Source organism: Protopterus annectens, chromosome 7.part0, assembly GCF_019279795.1.
Source record: "Protopterus annectens isolate FY-2018-M chromosome 7.part0, PAN1.0, whole genome shotgun sequence".
NCBI lineage: Eukaryota > Metazoa > Chordata > Ceratodontiformes > Protopteridae > Protopterus > Protopterus annectens.
This window is the reverse complement of record NC_056739.1, coordinates 1,393,570,381-1,393,592,354: the sequence shown is the minus strand read 5'-3', so window position 1 is coordinate 1,393,592,354 and position 21,974 is coordinate 1,393,570,381. Positions and strand designations below refer to the sequence as shown.

At 41.6% G+C, this 21,974-nt stretch overlaps 1 protein-coding gene across 2 annotated transcripts in view; it reads right to left on the bottom strand.

The window, feature by feature from the left end:
• INTS14 (integrator complex subunit 14) overlaps positions 1-21,974 on the bottom strand; it is a 359,639-nt gene that overhangs the window by 217,770 nt on the left and 119,895 nt on the right. For both annotated transcript variants that reach the window (XM_044077983.1, XM_044077984.1), the window contains one exon: positions 2,783-2,925. In XM_044077983.1, the coding sequence (XP_043933918.1) occupies positions 2,783-2,925 (143 nt within the window). The remainder of the gene's footprint in view (positions 1-2,782; positions 2,926-21,974) is intronic.

Below are 21,974 nucleotides of genomic sequence, written 5' to 3'. Positions count from 1 at the left end.
AGATTATAATGTGATACGATACAAAGTGAGACAGATAAATAAGAGCCCCAAATAAAATGCTAGACGAAAAAGAGGATTTTTGTGTATTCATCCAAAATTCTGAACGGAATCAAAAGAAAAAGCAGTAGAGACTTCTTTTGGTATTGACTGTTACTTAGAGAAACTGCAGCAGGAGGAACAGTCAACTAAAGCTAGAATCTCTGTAGGGAGATTGTACAGCTTTTGAGTTTTTGTGTGCTGAACTCACAGTATCTGGGTGTTGAGAATCTGTATTACAGAGAACTTTAAATGTATAAAACAAAGAAGCAATTCCTTTAAAACATTTCATTTACGAGTATTAAAATGTTTAGTGATGATGGATCTTTGGAGGACCATGTTCCTCTTCTTACCAAAACTAGACTAATTTCTGTTACTTTTCTTCAGTTAAACAAGAACTTAAGGCAAGCCTATTTACTCTCCTTAATCTAGTTGCTTTACTAACTTAAAAAATGCTCACAATAATCATGATTTGGCCAAAGATGAAATGGATACAAAGTAAAACCATGAGGAGTTACTTGTCTACTATAAGCACATTTATTTATTGATTTTAATGATAAAGACATACTCTTCAGAAGAAACAATTTCTAATGGTCTCATTTTTAACCGATGTCAGTTAAGCTGATGAAAGTACCAGTGGCTTTCATGACTGAGAACACTGCAAAAAGTGTAACCAAAATACTCATGGTTTTAAAGCAAAGAGAAAAAAAAAACAGAAATACATGCACACCACTGTTAAAGGGAGCTCCACTCCACCAAAATAAGTACCCGTGCTGATGTGAGAGTAACACTGACCTTTGAAGGTAAACAGAAGTAGTAAACCGAATATGAAAAAAAAAAACACCCCAACAAATCCTTGCTGGTGAATAAACCCAACTCTTATGATTTACTGTCACAGTCAGTCTGCCACAAGTAGGATCTAAAGGAGAGATAACTATCCCAGCGGAGTGTAGCCTCCCAGACATCTCAAATACGCAGGTGAAAGCTGCTCTTTCTAAAGCTAAAAACACAGCATCAATGGGACCGGATGGTGTCCTAAATGAGGAATTAAACCCGCACATAAGGCAGCTGTTTAATCTCAGCCTTACCACAGGATACGTGCCCAAAGAGCGTGACGGCAACTGTGATCCCACTCCACAAAGGCGGTGCAACAAGTCTAGTCTGCAAAGCTATGGAGAGGATCATAATGGAGCTCATAAACAAAGATATAAGGGACTTGCAGACATTGGACCCGACCCAGTCTGGCTTTGTCAAGGGCAGATCATGCCTTTTGAACTTGGTCGACTTCTTCGAAACAGTCACCAAGGCCATTGATGAGGGAAAGGCAGTCCATACAGCCTACCTTGACCTTGCACAACACAATACCCCACTCGGTATTGTAGAAAAACTTACCAGCTTAAATGTAAACCCATATGTCACAAGATGGGTTGCAAACTGGCTTAAGGACAGAACCCACAGGGTTAGAGTTGCTGGCTATGTCAGACTCCAAGCCAGTCACAAGTGGTGTCCTATTGTTCGGCATCTACTTCTCAGAAGTACAGGCCAACATGGGAGGACTTTGTTGACAAAGTTTGCCTGCAAACTGGGCGCCATAGTGGAAAGTGCATCGGACATGGATATCCTTCAGAAGGGACTCACGGAAACAGATAGCTGGTGCCAGAGCCATGGCCTGAAGTTAAACGCCAAAATGTATAGTCATGAAAAACAAGGTAACCCCAAGCTACCATATAGGTGGCAATCCACTAAGCACAGAAGAGGTTATCAGGGACCTGGGGACCCAGGTTGACAGTGGCCTTTCTTTGACACTCATGTTGCTAAAGTGGTTAGAAAGACCTTCTACATTGCCCACCTGATCATGAAGGATTCACATCCAGATCAAGTGAGGTCATTGTACCAATGATGGGATGCATCTCACCCGACATCTGCAGCAATTGGAGAGACCCCAAAAGTTCCTCACCAAAAGGATAAGACTCCAAAATCTGTCATACGCTGCCAGATTGAAGAAACTCCAGCTCTATTCAGCTGCTCAGAGGTGACATGTGCCTGACATACAAGGCCATGTCCAACCCGGAATTAATGGACATGCTCCACCTCAAAAATCCAAATCTACCAAAACCACTAGAGCAGGATATAAATAGGACGTGCTGGAGGAGAGACTCCCTATGCTGTGGAATAAAATCCGGTCCATGTGAGGCAGAGCACCTCGCTGGCTCTGTTGAAGACCTGTGGATGGGAGATCGAGGTTTACCCGGGAATCATCTCTGTCTCACTGCTGGACAGAGGCACAACAAACTAATGGGCACAGTATTTTTTCATATAAGGGTGGCGTCTTTGGGCTAGGCTTATAAATGCCTTAGGGCAGATAGCCTAGTATAAACCCTATGAACCTATGAACCTATGAATCACTACTTGTAATGACCCTAACCATTTCTGGGTTGGTTAGGCTTTCTTGCTTACATTCCTGCTACTACAACAAAATTCAAGAAAAGCATCATCTTCCACTGTAAAACAACAAACTATCACCTTCCGATTCATCACTGCTATATATGCATATTAATTACCAACATTAAAAAAAAAAAAAACAGATGTGATGTACAACTTCACAGTGCGTGCGTGTGTGTGTGTGTGTGTGTGTGTGTGTGTGTGTGTGTGTGTGTGTGTGTGTGTGTGTGTACTACTTACTCATTTGTTGAAATAATAATGCATGCTTTTAAAACTTAAAAAAGAAACCGTGTTTTCCAAGTACCTGTATTAATTGTCCTAGGAACAGGGTCCGTATCTTCCTCTAAAATGACTGGTTCTGGCCTGGGGAAAACCTGAACATCAGATGCAAGATGGCCACATTTGAGAACTGCATGGAATGGTGTGTAAGCAACATCTATGAGTTTCCTACAACAGGAAAGAGTAGTGCATATAACAAACAATTACTTAGACTGGGAAAATACAAGCAGAACTACATTATTTCTAGGAGTTTAAATGAGGGATGAGCAAACACAAAACATTTTTGCACCAAGGAATACATAACAAAAAAATGTGAAACTTCTTAATTTAATTGAAAAATACATACAAAACATTCTAATAGATGAACAAAGTAATTTTTTTACATTAACCTTTTGGAATGCAGTCTCTTAAAACAATTATTACCACACACATACAAAGTAGTTTGAAAACAAAACTTCTGTACTTACCGTAAAGATAGAACTTCAGGATCCACATCTGCCCACTTCAACAGCAGGACTGGTAGCCTCATGCAGCAGTCACTTGGTACGTTTGTGACTCCCATTCCTCCTATAATGTTCCACACCTCGCCATCTCTTTAGATTAAGTTTGTCTTGGTATACCCACTTGGGAAGGGCAACAAAGTATAGGCCTCAAAGTAATTCCTACCACATAAATTCTAACACCATCCCCCATGTACTATATACCTCAACCTTCTATCACTGTGCTCTCTTACCCTTTGCTTCTACTTACTTTCCTATCCTATACCTCATAAACTTCCCCCCAACCCACTCCCTTTCTCCAGTATATACAACCTTTTACCTCTCCCACACCTCACCTTCTTCTCTCTGTCCTCTCCTCATATTTCTAACTTCCAAAAAAAAAAGCTTGTTTTTTTATCTGTACATAAATGTTTTATTACATGGTTTTTTTTTTCATCTGAAATGCCTGTACTTTTAATATGTTTAGACTACATGAATCTCCCTTTTGTAAATCATTACCTAGGATTAGAAATGTTATATATTTTTTAACAAATTGTATATTGTTTTAGTATTTTTCACTGTTCTACTACTTTATTTACTTTTGTATAACTATTGTAAAATGGTCTATATCCTGTGGAGCTTTTCTCCCCAGGCCTCCACTGAAAACGGGCTCTTCCAGGCCCAGTGGACTACCCGGTCATCAAACTGTAATAAATAAATTCCTCTAGATCTCTCTGATGCAGATGCTTCACAGTAGGACTGGGTTGGTGGGGGAGTATGCTGAAATGGACAGATGTGGATCATGAAGATCTAGCATTATGGCAAGTACACAAATTTCACATCTGATATGATCTTGTTCTTCCATTTCAACTGCAGATGGATGCCCCAGCTTATCCTCCTTGGTGGCATCATATCCAACTTACAATGCAGTGTAAAGGTTTGCACCGAAGGCCAAATAGCAGCTTCAAGGATGGAACTGGTGTCCAACCCCTTGAAGAAGGCACCAGAAAAGACAGCAGCCCTAGTGGAATGAGTTCTAACAGAAGTAGACAGAGATCTGCCATAAAAGTATAACAAAAGGAAATTGCCTTAGATATGCAGGAAGAGATGGTTTGCTTAGAAAAAGCCAAACTCAATGTCCTGGGATAAAAGAAAACAGAAGGATGGATCAGACTTATGAATAGCCTTAATTTTATCCAAACAATATCTAAGCTGTCTGTGCAAATTCAAGCAATGCAGGATTCTCTCACTAAAAGAGGAAAAGGGAAAAAGGAAGGGGGTTGTAACGACTGATCCAAAGACTATTTATTTATTCCCTGGTTATAACAGAAGGAATAGTACTGAAGGACACCCAGTCCCTGTGAAAATCCAAAAAAGGAGGAATGGACTTAAGGGCCTGGAGCTCAGAAACCCTCCAAGCAGAAGTAAGTGCCAGCAACAAGACAGTCTTCCAGGTGCAATGTTGCAAATAAGCAGAATCTGCTGGCTCAAAAGGAGCTTGAGTCAATTTTTCCAAAAGAAAATTAAAATCCCAAGGGGAAGAATAGGTTTCCTTGGAGGGCTAATATGCAGGATGCTTTTAAGAAACTGTTTGTTCAAAACGAGAAGTCAAAGGAGGACTGAAGGGCAGGCAAGTAGAAATGGCTGATAAATGGGCCTTTACAGAAGAATAGATCACGCTAGACTGGAGGAACTCACACAAATGAGAGGACCAAAAGGACCCCCACTGAAAAAAAGGTTATTGCCAAGAGCATGGCACCAGACAGAAAATCTTTACCATTTGGACATATAAGATTTTCTAGTTGAGCATTTCCTTGCTTACTGTAAAACCCTGAGCATTTCCTCAGAAATGAGGAGCCTGAATGGCATCAAAACCCACAACCCATAGTGTCAGTTGAAGAGTGGACAAGTGAGGATGGATGAAAGACCCCTTGTCCTGTGTTTGGAGATCCAACAAGTGAGGTAACTTGTGGGATTGCCCCTGGTCAGATGCATTAAGAAGAGAAACCAGTTTTGTCTTGGCCAAAAGGGAGTCACTAGAAAGACTTTTGTGGAGTCCAGCTGAACCTTCTGCAAGACTCTTGGTAGTAAAGGTAGAGGAGGGAAAGCATAAAGGAACATTCCATTGCAAGGAAAAGAAAGGGCTTCCCTCTTCCACACCAGATGGTATGTAATTCTGCAACAAAAGAGGAAGCTGCCTGCTCAGAGTGGAGGCAAAAAGATCTACCTGAGGAATACCCCACTGATGGACAAAGTCCAGAAACATGGTCTCTGTGAAGCATCCTTTCATGAGCCTGTCTTTTGGACCTGCTCAGAGAGTCTGCCACTAGATTGTATTCTGAAGGAATGTATACTGCCTGAAGAGTTTAACTGGTAAATGAAAGCCACCTTTCAGGCCTGAAGAGCCATCCTGCAGAGGAAGTAAAATTTTTGTGCCTCCCTGTTTGTTCATATACCACATATCTGTAGTGTTGTCTGTGTACACCTTCAAGGGGTCTGCAGAGAACACGGGTCAGAATCAGAGCTTTCATCTCTTCGATGTTGATATGGTCTGACTTCTGATGGGGTTGGCCAGAGATCCTGAATTTTTAGGTGACCAAAAGAAGCCCCCACCCCATGTCTTGAGGCAACTGTGAACAGTTCTTGAGAAGGGACTGGAGGCTGAAAGTGCAGGCCTGGGTTGAGAGCAAACAGTTGAATCCACCATTCACATTCTTTCTTTACACAAGGAAAAAGATGTACACTGAAATCCACAGGGTGACAATACTTCAGCCAAACTGACTTGTGGTACCAGTGAAGCTTCGCACATGCAGTCTGGCGAGAGGGAGCACTGGAATAGAAGATGGACATGAATCCCACAGCCTGAAGAAACTCCCTGGTTGGTACAGTATTCAGAGGAAGAAGAGACTGACAGAAGCCTGTCAAAGACAAAACTTTTGGAGGTGGAGGACAGGCCAGCATTGGCACTGTCTGAATCCTGCATCCCAGATACACATGATCCTGACATGGAGTTAGGGCAGATTTTTGGAAGTTGATAGTGAACCCCAGACTTTGAAGAGAGATGGTGAACTCCAGATCCTCTTAATAGGCGACAGAGAGAAGGTGCCTAAAGCAACAGGTTGTCTAGATAAGGAAAAATCTGAATGCATTGAAGCCTGTAAAAGGCGATCACAGGAGCTAGCCATTTTCTGAATACCCTTGGGGCAGTAAAGAGGCCAAAGGGCAAAGCAGAAACCTGAATATGAAAGGAAGACAAAGAAATGTGAAAACGTCCTGAAAAACACAGGATGGATAGGGATATGAAGGCAAGCATCTTTCAGATCCAAAGACACCAGAAAAGCCTGGGGTAGTAAAGGAGGAAACAGGGTTTGAAGAATAAACATCTGAAAAGAAGGGACCTATCGAGGAACCAGGAACATCTTGGAATAAAACCCTTTTCCCACTTGGGAAGGGGGGACAGGTTGAATGGATCCTTGGCTCACAGGGGACTTTAAAACCTCTGGGAAATGAGGATGTTGGTCTAAACGAGGTTGAGGGATTGCTAAAAAAGGAGAGAGAATTCCATACCATGAAGGAACACTGAAGGATGATAGAAAGAACCCAAGAGTCTGAAGTGATGAGATGCCAATTTGGAAGACAAAGAGAAAGTCGAAATGGCAAAAGAACCTGGTTTAAGAGTAAGGGGAGGCAAATAATCAAAGAGAAGTAGGCTTATCAGACAAAGGTGGCTTCTGGGCCACAAAAATCTAAGAAGCTTTATCAGAGAGGGCCCATCTGCCACCATTCCTGCCACTGGAGGCCTGGCAGGGTTGCCTGCGAACAAAAGCAGATCTAGAAGGATAATTCTTCTAGAACTTACGGGCAGGAGAGACAAAATATGTTTAAGGTCCTGCAAGGCTTTACCTTTCTCTTGAACAGAGTTAAACAGGTCATCAGCAGAAGTCCCAAATTATGTTCATTATTCAAAAGAGCATCGGACAACTTGGCTTTAATGTCTTCAGGCAGAGACTGGAGATGAAGCCAAGAATAATGCCTCATGACAGACCCATAAGCTGCAGTCCTGGAATAGGCATCATCAGCATCACAGCTGCACTTAACAGTGTGGTGAACCACTTGAGAAGTAGAACCTAAAAAATTAGATAAGGCAGGGGATTTGCATTCAAAATCAGGGCAGTCAGAAATAACCTAATAAGGCTGAGGAATCAAGGCCAGAGCATACCTGGTCATGTGGCCCTAAAGGCCAAAGGAGAAACAATGTAAACATTCTTACCAATCCTCTCTGTTGCCCTATTATCCTTATCAGAAGGCAAAAGTTTGGAAGAGGGCAAGAGCTTAGTTATGTCAGAAGAGACAGACACCACGGCAGGATCAGAAGAAGGAGCTTTAAACAGAAATTGAAAACCTACAGGAACATTAGACTAATCAGCTTTCTTAGGAGCAAGAGGTTGAGAATCAGGAGACTTGGTGGCAGCAATGAAAATGTCTAACAAGGCAGCCACCACAGGAATAACTGCCAATAGTTTAGGAGTATCCACCTGAACCAAATCATAATATCTTCTCTGAATAGAAGAATCCCACTTAAAAAGTAGATCATTATCCTAGCAATTGTGTCCTCAAAGGACAATTCCTGAAAAGGAAACTCAGGGCTAACAGACTCCTCCTTATCAGGACCATAAGCCAAAGGTAAAGGAATCTATGAAGAACAGGACAAAGGCCCCATATCAGACTCTGAATTCTCATATGAGGAATCCAGTTCCCTAAGCTGTCTGAAAGGGGTATAGGTCCAAGGAGGAACAGGTACCGAAACCCCTTGAGAAGGCTTCAGGGCCATCAAGGCAGAAAACAAGCCCTGAACAAATTCTTGCCATTCTCTTTGAGGATCCTTAGAATAGACTGAAACATGCAAAAATTGTTGTCTTTTCCTGGAAGGGACATCAGCCCTAATAAATACCAGAGCTTCCGACCCTTGGTGAGATTCAATAAAAAACCCAGAACCTCCTCCCTGACTGATATCCACGGAATCCCTCTAAGACCCACAGACATAATCAACCATGGTCCCCCCCTTGACTTTTGGAGCAGACGCCTGCAAAGCTTTGGAGGACATGCAAAAAGAGCCATGCCGGCCTCTGACGGAGTCACGGTAGAGGAAGCCGATGAAGACACCGAATGATCTACAGAGCTATTACCTGCTTCTAGAAGGGCTTCTGATGGAGGCTAGACAGCTAAAAAATCCAGCCCAAACTTCTTAGCCTTCGTCTTACCTAGTGGGGTATCTTGGGGTTAAAGGACTCTGCCATGGTACCCTGGGCTAACTGTTTAAGCTGTTGGTTTTCAAGATAAATGGCCAGGGAAGACAAATGGCTTCTGAGTATCTTATGCACAAACGCCTTACAGATACTGCAAGAGGTATGGTCAGGGGAAGTACCCAAACAAAAATAATGTTTGTGATGATCCTTATGGGGATCTGCCTCCCACACTGACATGTTCTATGAACAGAACACAAGTGTGACGTACGGCACATACAAAATCATTAGGCTTTGGTATACTGGCTGAGCATTGGGCTGCCCTAGGCAAGAGATCCCTTCTGTCTAGAATACTGCAACAGTGAAAAAGATCACTCATGTCTTTATGAAATATGATTATGGGGGATTAGAGAAGAGAGACTGTAGTTCTGAATGCTTCTCTGTGAATTAACTACCACTAGAAATAAGGACTTCCAGATTAAAAACTTAAGGTCAACCCTGCCTAATGGCTCAAAGGGAGGCAGTACCAATTTTTCAGGATGGGAAAGAGAAACAAGTCTAGGTAGACAAGAATAGACTACTGTAGCCTCTGCATACTCTACCCTTGATCCAATTATTCTGAATGATGGTCTACGAAGTTGTACAGAGATTTGACCCCTAAGTGGGACAGTCATGAGGCAGACACTCACTGATTCCGTAGTTGATTCCAGGAGGAAGGACTCCTTGACTTTGTTGATTGCCTCTAGGGTGGTGTATATTATGGAAACTTCTGGATTCACACCTTATCAGAATGCTGTTCAAATGGGTATGGTTGGCCTTTCTTTAACCACAAGTTTCATGGACTGCTCTGATTATAACAGAGTCCTCAAGGAGTGGAAAACTTTAAGCCAACCAGTGAAAATATCTTCCCCTCCTGCTTGCTCTTTTGTAACTTCTTCACCAGAGTCTCAAAAAAAGATCTCATCATAAGAGGTTTGGTGAATGATGCCTACAAGTTAACCATGAAATTGTCATGTCTGAGCTAGGCATAACAATATAGGGGTCTATATTACCTTATCAAAAACCTAGTCAGCAATCGCCTATTGTCACGTCTTCGTACAGCCACTTAAGTGAATTTTTCCTATGGGGAAAAAAATTGCCTGGCCAACCAAAAAAAGAGACAATATTTCAAACCCTTCAAAGTGGGGGCTACACCCCCCCACACACACCTCCCAGTGTAGGGGGCTGTGCCCCCCATCCCCCCTAACTATACAACTCTAAGATTGCATTATAGTGGGGAAAAGGGCAAATTCCCGACTATGGTCAAGCAATTCTTTTCCCTCAAGAAAAAAAATTTGCTAAAATGGCCACTCAAAGACGTGCGGGTTCACTGTTTATTCATTGGCGAACAGGCATTTGTTGACAAGGGTTTTTGATAAGGTAATATAGACCCCAATATAGGGCCATAAGGTGCACAGCTTCATCTGCCAATCCACTTGATTGCGTTACATAACACCTGCATGGATGGTTGTCACAGCTACCACATGGGATTCCAACTTTCACCGCAGACCTCCACATGGTATTTTTTCAGACTTTCAAATGCTCACTCACCCTAATCATGTTAAAAATGAGAAAGACTATTTTCAAGTAGTCTAGAGGACATATTGAGCATCTCAATCATACATGCACTTTCCAAAGTAGTCTATTATTCAAGACTCCTTTTTCAGTTGGCTGAACCACAGAACTCTCTTCAGAAGGTTTCTTCTTCTTTAGAATAGCTGTAGCTACAACAGAGTCAGCTATGGGAAAACTAATCTAACAGTCAATATTCTTCAGAACCTAGAGACTCTTGTTTTGTCCACTTGGAGTACATACTACCATATTAGGCTCTCACCATGCCTTCTGCACAGAGCAAGTGATACCAGCAGGGACTAACCAAGAGGTTGAAGAAAGGAAATAGGGCCAACTGGTCAAGACCCTGAGAGTTCCCTGAATTTGGGTCTTTGGGGCAATACTTTCCTTTCATCAAAATTGATACACGGTGTGTGTGACGTGCCTCCTTTTGCATCTTTTCCTGAGAACACTTGGAGACGCTGTGAGTGGGAATGATAGAAATTAGATGTGGGTAACAGCATTCTGTCCATGTATCAACCTTCCAATTCCTCTGCCTCTCTGGGATAATGATTACAGGACCAAGACCTCACTGAAGAGCATCCCTGGGTGGAGCCAAAGTCAAAGCAGACTTTCTGGGAAATTGAGTACGCACCAAAATTGAAAATCTCAACTTCATGGAGGCTGTCACACAAGATGATGTCACAGCCAAAGCAGTCAACAGAGTCAATCTGACCATGTCTCTACAGTGAGAATTAAGTTGGTATCATGGGTAGTTTAGATGCCAAAAGCTTGAACACTAACACTGTCTATAAGGAGTACTGACAAAAAGGTACCACAGTTGAGATCAGGACAGCCCTGTTGGTATTGAGCAAATGGTACCTAGTGACCCTTAGTTCTGTGAAAATTGGCACTATCACTGGTACAAAAGGAAGCATCAGCACTGAAAAACATGTCAATATTGAAGATGAAGCAGAAGCCTTCTGGAGAAACAGCAGAACCAAAGCAGAAGGAGGGGGGGACTAGCTATCCTCTTACCACCCTGGATTCATCAGAATGAAGTTTTTAAATAAAGAACAAAAGCACGCTCAATCACAGATTCCACTTGCTGAATTCTTTCTTCTTGTGTTATACCTAATTTTATTTACAGATGCCTTTGGAGGTTTTTTTTGTTATTTTAATAGCTTTCTTCACCAATGTTTTCTCGGTTTTATTTATATATATATATATATATATATATATATATATATATATATATATAATATATATATATAATATATAATATATATATATAATATATATATATAATATATATATATAATAAATACATTTTATATATATGGGATCCCCTTCAGAAGCTTGAAGTTTCAAAACTTCGAACTTCAAAAGGCTGAGACCAAAAGACTGAAGTTTTGAAACTTCTAACATTTTGAATGGAGATTGCAGTACAATGTGGAACAGGATATTTACTGTTTTCCTCACTGTACTGCGATCTTGGAGTTGGTATATTTATTTATTAGGGGGGCTTGCCCCCTCCACTTGAAAAAATGTAAAAACAATTTTTGTTTAATTTTCGAAGACTCAAAACTTCGATTTTCTAGTCTCAGCCATTAGAAGTTTGAAGTTTTGAAACTTCTAGCTTTAGAACTCGATACATACATACATACATACATACACACACACACACACACACACACACACACACACACACACACAGTGGATATAAAAAGTGTACACACCCCTGTTAAAATGGCAGGTTTTTGTGATATAAAAAATGAGACCACAATAAATCATTTCAAAACTTTTACCACCTTTAATGTGACCTATAACCTGTACAATTCAAAATATAAAAAATAAAAAAAAAATGTACAATATGTTGGTTGCATAAGTGTGCACACCCTTAAACTAATACTTTGTTGAAGCACCTTTTGATTTAATTACAGCATTCAGTCTTCTTGGGTACACACCTGCCATCAAGTAAAGAGACTCTGATTAACCCCAAATAAAGTTCAGCTGTCCTCATAGGATTTTCCTGACATTTACTCAGTTGCCTGCTACAACAAAACCGTAGTTCGCAGAGAGCTTAAATAGCATCAAAGGGATCTCATTGTTGAAAGGTATCAGTCAGGAGAAGGGGACAAAAATTTTTCCACAGCACTAGATATACCATGGAACACAGTGAATACAATCATCAAAAAGTGGAGAAAATATGGGACAGCAGTGACGTTGCAACGAACTGGATGTCCTAAACTGTTGAAAAAAACAAGACGAAAACTGGTCAGGGAGGCTGCCAAGAGACCTACAGCAACACTGAAGGAGTTGCAGGAATTTCTGGCAAGTACTGGTTGTGTACTACATGTGACAACAATCTCCCGTATTCTTCATATGTCTGGACTATGGGGTAGGGTTGCAAGACAAAAGCCTTTTCTTACATAGAAAAACATCTAGGCCCGGCTAAAATTTACAAAATAATATGTCAAGTCTCCCAAAAGCATGTGGGAAAATGCGTTATGTTCTCATGAGACCAAGGTTGAACGTTTTGGCCACAATTCCAAACGGTATGTTTGGCGCAAAAACACTTTGCATCACCAAAAGAACACCATTCCCCACGGTGAAGCATGATGGTGGCAGTATCATGCTTTGGGGTTGCTTTTCTTCAGCTGGAACTGGGGTTTTAGTCAAGGTGGAGGGAATTATGAACAGTTCCAAATACCAGTTACTTTTGGCCCAAAACCTTCAGGCGTCTGCTAGAAAGCTGAAGATGAAGAGGAATTTCACCTTTCAACATGACAATGACCCCAAGCATACATTCAAATCAACAAAAGAATGGCTTCATCAGAAGAAAATTAAAGTTTTGGAATGTCCCAGCCAGAGCCCAGACTTAAGTTCAATAGAAAATCTGTGGGGTGATCTGAAGTCAGGGAGCTGGAGGGAGGGTCACCAGGACTGCAAGAGAGACTACACTCTTATCATCTACATTTATGGTAAGTGTACACAACTGTACTATGTTCTTCGTGTTTCACTGTTGCAGCCATCACATTTGGGTCGATTCCCAAAGCTAAGGAAGGGAGGAGGAAGTTGGAGAGCATTAGGGCCAGCTATTAAGCCCTGCAAGACTGCAGTGGCAAAACCAGCTCTGGATTTAGAAAAAACAAGCACGTGGTAATGCTTGGTGAAGGTATGTAGACAGCTTCAGGTAGCAGCTTCTATGATGTCCCTGGTAGGGACACCTCTGAGAAAGGCTGTAGAGGTAGATGCAGCCCTGGTGGAATGTGATCTTATCCCCTGTGGGGTAGGTTTTCCATGGTGCTTATAGCATAAATGAATGAAATGGGCTATCCATTTGGAAATGGTTTTCTTGGAAATAGCCTTCCCCTCTGCCCTTGCAGTAAAGCCAGCTAGCAGCTGTTCAGATTTTATGAGAGGCTTAGTCCCGTCCAAATAAAATCTAAGTTGTCTGTGCACATCCAAAGAGTGCAGAATTCGTTCTCCTTTGTTTTGTGGATTTGGGAAAAAGGTAGGCAAATGAATGGACTGATTAAGGGTCACACTAGACACCACCTTGGGCATAAAGGAAGGATTGGTCCTGAGGGAAACCCTGTCCGCATGGAAAATAATGAAGGACTCCACTGCCATGAGGGCCTGTAATTCAGACACTCTTCTTGCTGAAGTGATGGCTAGAAGGAAGGCTGTTTTCCAAGAAAGGAATTTCAACTCTGCAGTTGCAGCTGTCTCAAAAGGAGGGAGAGAGAGCTTTTCCAATACAAAGTTAAGGTCCCAGACTGGAGTAGGGGCTCTCCTGGGGGGGGGGGGAGAGTCTTAAACTTTTGGCCCCTCTCAGGAACTGCTTTAGCAGGGGGTGAGTGAAGAGGGGTGGTTCAGTATTATAATATGCTGAAAAGGCAGAGGCATGAATTTTAATTGATGAGAAGGATGGGCCCTTGTGGAGCATTTTTGTTAAGTACCGAAGAATATGAGGTAAGGTGGGCACCGTTGTGCCCATCCCCTGAGTCTGGCTCCAGGAACAGTATCTTTTCCACTTTTCAGCATTGGATTTTCTAGTACTAGGCCTCCTTGCCTCCAGAATGACATCTAGCACCTGCTTACTGAGGGATGCTGTTGGAGAGCTCAAGGAATAAGCCAGGCTGCAAGGTTGAGGGTTTGAAGCTGAGGGTGCAGAATCTGGCCCGCCTGCTAGGACAGCAGGGAAGGGCTCTGAGGCAGGTGACATGGTTCCAGCAGTGTCATGCTGCGCAAGAGGGGGTACCAGTGCTGGCGTGGCCAGTCTGGTGCAATCAGTACTGTCCTTGGTTTGTCTTGTTTGATCTTTAGCAGAACCTTCGAGAGGAGAGACAGAAGGGGAAGGCATAAACTGAGAGGCTTTCCCAGGTAAAGGACAGGGCATGCACTTTCCAAGCTTGACTGTGGAAGTCCTTGTACAGAATTTGTCCAATTGGTAGTTCTGAGGGGAGGCAAACAGGTCTATCTCTGGAGTCCTCCATTTGTTCCTCAAGGGGTTGAATATTTTTGGTTCCAGTTTCCACTCCTGTGGGTCCATGAGATTTCTGCTTAGGTCGTCTGCCAGTGAATGTAGCTTGCCTGGCAAGAATTGAGCCTTGTAGATGCACTTGGTAGCTCAAGGCTGTGTTCCACAAAGCTATAGCTAGTCTGCAGAGAGGGTACGAGCGGGTTCCCCCCTGCTTGTTTATGTACCACATAACTGTGGTGTTGTCTGTATTTACCAATAATTGTCCTAGAAGAAGGTGGTCCTTGAAGTCTGTCAGGGAATTCTGTACAGCTAACATTTCTTTTTGGTTGAATTGCAGGTGCATCTGTCTTGGGTTCCATTTGCCCTGAATGCACTGCCCGGCCAAGTGAGCCCCCCATGCACAGTCTGATGCATCTGTTGTTAGGGTTTGGGCAGCAGGGGCTAGAGTGAAAGGGAGCCCCTTGTTGTGGTAGCAGGCCTCTGCCCACCAAAGGAACTCTGTCTTTATACAAGGAATGATAGGAATCCCTGATTCCTGGTCCTGAGAATGTTGACACCACAGGCTTTTTAGATACCATTGTAGTTTCCTCATATGCAGTCTTGTATATGGAATTAGTAGAATGCAAGAGGCCATGAACCCCAGGGCTTGCAGAATTTTCCTTGCAGATAGCTGGGTCTTTGTGGCCAGTAGTTTGAAGTAGGTTGTCAAATAAACTTGTTTCTCTGGAGTGAGGAAAGCCATCTAGAAAGTTGTATTCAAGCTTGCTCCCAGGAATACAATTTGTTGTCAGGGTAGTAGGTGAGATTTCTTTTTGTTTATGGTGTACCCCAGTGAGTTTAGAAGTTTCTTTACGAATACCAGATGTTTTAATAACAATTCCTGGCTTTCTTCCTGAATCGGACAATCGTCCAAGTATGGGTATATTTGAATATTTCTCTGCCTGCAAAATGCAATGGCTGGATCTAGACACTTTGTGAATACCCTGGGCACAGTAGATAAGCCAAAGGGAAGTGCAGAGAACTGATAGTGCATGGAGCCTGCCCTAAAGCGTAGGTATTTTCTGCAAGATTCCCTTATTGGAATGTGCAGGTAAGCTTCCTTTAAGTCTAAGGTCACCAACCAGGCATCTTTGCCTAGCATAGGAAGCAGTTGTTGAAGTGTTAGCATCTTAAATTTTGGGATTACCAAAAAAGTGTTTAGAATAGAGAGGTCCAGGATAAAACGCCCGGAGCTGTCTTTACTGGGTACCAGGAAAAGTCTTGAATAAAAACCTTGTCCGTTTTCTTCTGCTGGAACAGGGTGAATAGCCCTGATACTTAGAGAGAGAACCTGCTGTTGAGCCTCTGCCCACTGATTTGGGGATAGGTCTGGTCAACCGTTTGGGGTTGGTGGGGTGTGGAAGTGGAATCTGTATCCTTGGGGAACTATATTCAAAACCCATTTTTCCTGGGTAATGAGTTCCCAGTTTTTTGCATGTAGGGCAAGCTTTCTTCCTAAGGGAACAGGCAAGTGAGTAGGGCTTGGAAGGGCTAAGGTTAAGTCATTGTGCCATTTTCCCATAGGGGGGTGTCTTACTACTCCCTGCTTTGGAAGTGGGAGCCCCCCACTGCTTAAGCCTGTGCGTTGCCTGAGATTAATCTAGGTGGTCTACTGTTCCTGGGTTTGGACTGAGAAGGCCTGGAAGTGGCTGGAAAGGACCAATTATGTGAAGGCCAATGCCTACTAAATCTGGGAGGCTGTACTTGCAGGAAATCTTTATCAGTTTGCATAGATTTAGCTTTTTCCTCCATCTTTTGGGGACGACTTCTGCTTTGTTGCCAAACGGGCGGTCTTGGTTTAAGGGAGCATCCAGTAGTTTAGCTTTACTATGATCTGGCAAGTTTTTCTCCTTAAGCCAAGCATGCCTTCTAAGTACAGACCCAGTGACAGCAGCCCTGCAAAATACTTCTAAAGAGTCAAAACCACATTGCAAAGTATGTTTACCAACTTGTTCTGCAGAATGCATTAAATCCTGTAAATCTTTGTGTTCAGTACAGTCAGGAATCAACATCATTTTCTGTTTAAGTAGTCCCATAATATGCAGCTGGTACTTTAACAAATGAAATTGGCAACTGAAAGTCCTAATGGCCAAAGTAGCAGAAGTATATACCTTCTTACCCCATCTGTCCAAGGCTCTAGAATTTCTATCAGAAGGGGTAGGGTTTTTGGCAGCAGTAGCCTTAATGCCCTTTGACCCTTGGGAAATGGTTTCTGGATCCACAGTAGGATTCTTGAAGAGGAACTTGTGAGAGTCAGGTACTCTGTAATACCCATCAGGTTTTTCTGGGAGCTGGAGGTAAAGTGCCTGGGGAAAGGCTAGATTCCAAAAAGGCATCATCTACAATGTCCAGAACAGGAGGGATAGCTAAAGGCCTGTGTTGAGGGAGGAGTAAGAATTCCCTAAGCCTGTTTTTGGAGTCAGAGTAATCCTGGCTTTCCCAGCAGAAATGCTCCCTAAGAGTGTGCAAGGTTTCACCAAAAGAAAAATCCTCTGGAGGGGAAGCAGAGGGAATAGAATCCTCTGCATCAGAATCCTCATAGGTAGATAGGGACAAATCCTGGTAATCAGAACCAGAACAAACAGAAATATCAGATTCCTGATCAGAAGAATCAGTAGGAAAATCAGTTCTAGGTCTCAGAGGGGGAAGGCTGGCTTCCCCTAATTAAGGTAATAAGGTCTTCAAAAATTCTAAGCATTTATTTTTTAGGCATATGGGCCTGAGCATGCCGTCTGGACATCAGTTTCCAAGGCGTGGGTCATGATTTATGCCTGGAGGAAGAAGATGGCATCAGTTTAAAATGCAAGTCTGCAGGCCTGAATACACCCCCAGAAGCCAGTGCCTGCACAGCGGCTCCGGACCCATCCAAGGTAGAGACATCCGCAGGTTTCATAGTTGAAGAAGCATCTCACGGCATACCGGACTCCGGATGGGTCTCAGTAGAGGCCTGCGAATCTGAAGTAGCGGGTATCAGAGGCTGCGAGAGCACCTCACCGAGTACCGGTGGACTGGCGACTAGCTTAACGTAAGCGTTGTCGGCAGTTTTGGACCTATGTGATCTGTCTCTTGTCTTTATCCTTATGTTTTTTCAGAATATCGGTAGTCTGATGGCTTACGGAAGCCATTTCTGGATAGTTATACCGAGTACCAAAGTAACTGGCTGCAAATATAGACCGATGACGAATAGTTCGGGGATTGAACAAAGCACAAAACCGACAGCGAGGAATGTCATGGTCTGGGCCTAAACAAGGAATGCAGTATGAATGAAAATCTTTATGAGGTATTTGCTTTCCACAGGTAATACAATTGTTAACTTTTACTGACATTGGTTAAGAGCAAGAAAAAGGATCCCCAACGGGGTACTTGGCTTTTTTTGAAGACTTTGGTTTTGAAACTCGAAAATGAAAATTTCTGGTGTCCGTTGACCGGCACTTGCAAACTGCTTCTGCTTCGGTCACCGCACGGCAAGAAAGATGGATGTAATGGCATCAGCGGCATGTTTTATACCCCTGACGACCTGACGTCATGGAAGAAGTGACAGCATCCGACGCAAGAATCCAAGACTCTGGTATTCAGGCCGGCTGAGGGCTACCTGCAGGCAGATAACCCAAATGTGATGACTGCAACAGTGAAACACGAAGAACATCTATAGATATCTAAAAACAAACTTCCAGAACTAGTAAAACAAAAAAGGCGAACCAGGAACAACTGCAGACCACCGATTTATTTATTTATTTAACCAAAATTGTACTAAGCGCTTTCACCCACACACATCAGGGCATCTTCAGAGTACTGACAATCCTTGTGTTGAACTTCTTTTTAAATCCTTATGCAAATTAGATAATTGAACAATTAAACAAATTATTACCTACGCAGCTAAAAATTCTTAAAGGTACAATCAGCAAAAATGAACATAAACAGCCAGGACTTGTGCAAACTTGTTAATTTGTAAATGTAATAAAACCTTCTTGTCAAAAACTATGTATATGTAATACAGATAAATAAAAGCAAAAATACATATATAAATATCTAGATAATAGTATAAATCTAAATAATTATTAAATATAAACAATTGTTATACAATCCAGCATAAAATCATTCATTAAAAAATTTCCTAACATTAAAATTCATATTGTTATACAAAATATTTAAAACATTAAATTATCAGATGTTAACCTAATACATACAAGATCAAATAAATTGAGACTTGTACTTTAGTATACTTGATATAGAAATATGTTCGTTAATACCAGGGCTAGAACTTGCATTTAGCCGTAATTGCCATAAACATTCTTTAGCCTCAAGTAAGGTGTTGTCATCACCACCTTTGTTATTATTGTAGTATACAATTCTGTCAATAACAAAGAATAAAAATCTCTTAAAATTCTGGCATCTTGGACTATGCATATAAAGAGAACTAGTATTTTTCTGTTTTTTAATGTCTCTAACATGTTCCACTATCCTTTCTCGAAGTTTCCTTATTGTTTTGCCAACATAAAAGGCTGGGCATGATGAACATATAGCTAGGTACACCACCATTTTTGTGTTGCAATTACAATGACCTGGGCATCTAATTGTTTTGCCAAAATTTTGTACCGCAACATATGGTCCATCATTAATAAATTTACAAGTATGGCATGCCCCACATTTGCTCATCGAAGATGTGTTGAACATATTCTTATTATTAACTGCCTCAAAATGTTCTTTGGTATTAACGAACATATTTCTATATCAAGTATACTAAAGTACAAGTCTCAATTTATTTAATCTTGTATGTATTCGGTTAACATCTGATAATTTAATGTTTTAAATATTTTGTATAACAATATGAATTTTAATGTTAGGAAATTTTTTAATGAATGATTTTATGCTGGATTGTATAACAATTGTTTATATTTAATAATTATTTAGATTTATACTATTATCTAGATATTTATATATGTATTTTTGCTTTTATTTATCGGTATTACATATACATAGTTTTTGACAAGAAGGTTTTATTACATTTACAAATTAACAAGTTTGCACAAGTCCTGGCTGTTTATGTTCATTTTTGCTGATTGTACCTTTAAGAATTTTTAGCTGCGTAGGTAATAATTTGTTTAATTGTTTAATTGTTCAATTATCTAATTTACATAAGGATTTAAAAAGAGGTTCAACACAAGGATTGTCAGTACTCTGAAGATGCCCTGATGTGTGTGGGTGAAAGCGCTTAGTACAATTTTGGTTAAATAAATAAATAAATCGGTGGTCTGCAGTTGTTCCTGGTTTGCCTTTTTTGATCTATAGATATCTGTTTCTACATATAAGTATGTACACACACACGTATGCAAACATATCTATAGATATCTGTTTCTACATATACATATGTACATACACACACACACATACACACCTCCAAATATACATCTATATTGACATGGGTGCACTTGAAATTATCTAAATATAACACTGACAACGTAAAAGTGAAAAGATCTAAACTGAAAAATATCAAAACACAAAACACTGACGAAATTGAAATACTAGAGGAGGGTTTATGCCCTTTTCCACTGCTGTATGACCTTGGAATTGGTATATATAATTAGCAGGTGGTGTGGGGGAGCAGGGGTCTTGCTCTATACAGACTCAGAGACCTTGAGTGACATTTTCCCTGTAAAAGCACAATTGAAATTTCTCCAATATCTAATTGCACACAGGACAACTAGTTTGCAGTGACAAGCACTGTCCACATAGTTGCAAACCAGATACTCCTGGCAGTGCTTGATATTCTCACTCCAACAGTCTAAATCAATAAAAAGGGTCCGTTGTCATGGATATGAAGGTTCATACTGTCTCCGTTACCAGCTTGGTGGATACGAGTATCCTGAGGCAATGCAGACACTGCCTCATGTTTACAGACAACCAGTTAATTCTTAAACAAACTAATATGGTATGTGAGAGATGTATTTGCACAACGTGACTGGAGGCAAAGGTCTCACATAAAAGTACTCCTAAGGTTGTCAGTAGTACACGTACTGCACCGATCAAGCACAATTCAAAGCAGACATACAGACCCACATATACTGAGGCACTTGCATGTAACCTTCTTAAACCACAAAGACCTCCTAGGCAAAGTACAAATAAGAAATACACTCAGCAGCCCCAAATGCAGTCTTTTAAAACAACACATACAGCTACATCTTATGGAGCCTCTACCTCTAATCCCATAAGGCAAGTTACCACACAATCCAACGATCTAGTCACTGGAGACTCCATCATGAGACACACCGATGTCCCTCTCATGAGGCTGAGTAAGGAGAAAGTTGTGGTCAGTTGCTATCAGGGGCTAGGATCCACCACATTATGCATGCCCTCAAGTCACTGGACCACAATTACCAATATGACTCAGTCATAGTCCATGTGGGAGTAAATTACCAGAGACGTACCTCCCTAGACTACATAGAGAGAGACATCATAGAGCTCTGGGAATGTATGTCTCAGGCTGGTATGAGCCTAGCATTGAGCAGCATTTTACCTTCTCCAAGGATGATGCCACAATATGAACAAAAGATGACTGACTTTAATAATTGGCTTACTTTCTGGTGTTATTCTAAGGGGGTGCAATATTTGTCAGCATGGAAGGAGATGGTCAACAGACCATGCTGCTTTGCCAGGGATGGTCTGCACCTCTCCCCTCCAGGCTTTCGAATATTAGCTAAAACATCATCTTCCCCATAGTGCCTTTTTTAAGCAATGCCAAACTGAAAGTACTTCCGACATAGCAAATCAAAACCAAGAAAATCTAAAAGTATTACTACTCAGTGCTAGCAGCCTAAACAAAAAACTCCACTCCCTGGAAGCTCTATTTGCACTAGAGAATGCTGATGTCTGTGCAGTCTCTGAGATGTGGTTTAAGGCCACGGACAGCACACCAACAGTGCAAGGTTATAATGCCTTCCACACATTTAGACCAGCTACTTCACAGGCAGGGACTAAAGGTGGCGGTGTCTCTACTTGCATCAAAAATTAATTACTTCAAGGCTGGTCAAACAGGATAAAGCACTTCAGCAGCTCCATGTTCAAACCACCATAGGTAAAATCCAATACCACTTCCTTGCAAGCTATAGGTCCCCCTCTATGAAACAGGAAACGCATACCATGTATTTAAACTTGTTAGAAACACTAACCATTCAACCAAATACCATATTCATGGGTGACTACAATTACCCCACTATTAACTGGGAATCCTATACGACATCAAACGTACATGCACAGGGATTCCTGAATTTTGTAAACGCAAACTCCCTGGGACCAGACAGTCAATACACCAACCAGGGTGGTAACCATACTGGATCTGGTCCTCACTAATATGGGAGAGTGCTGTACACCACCTACTGT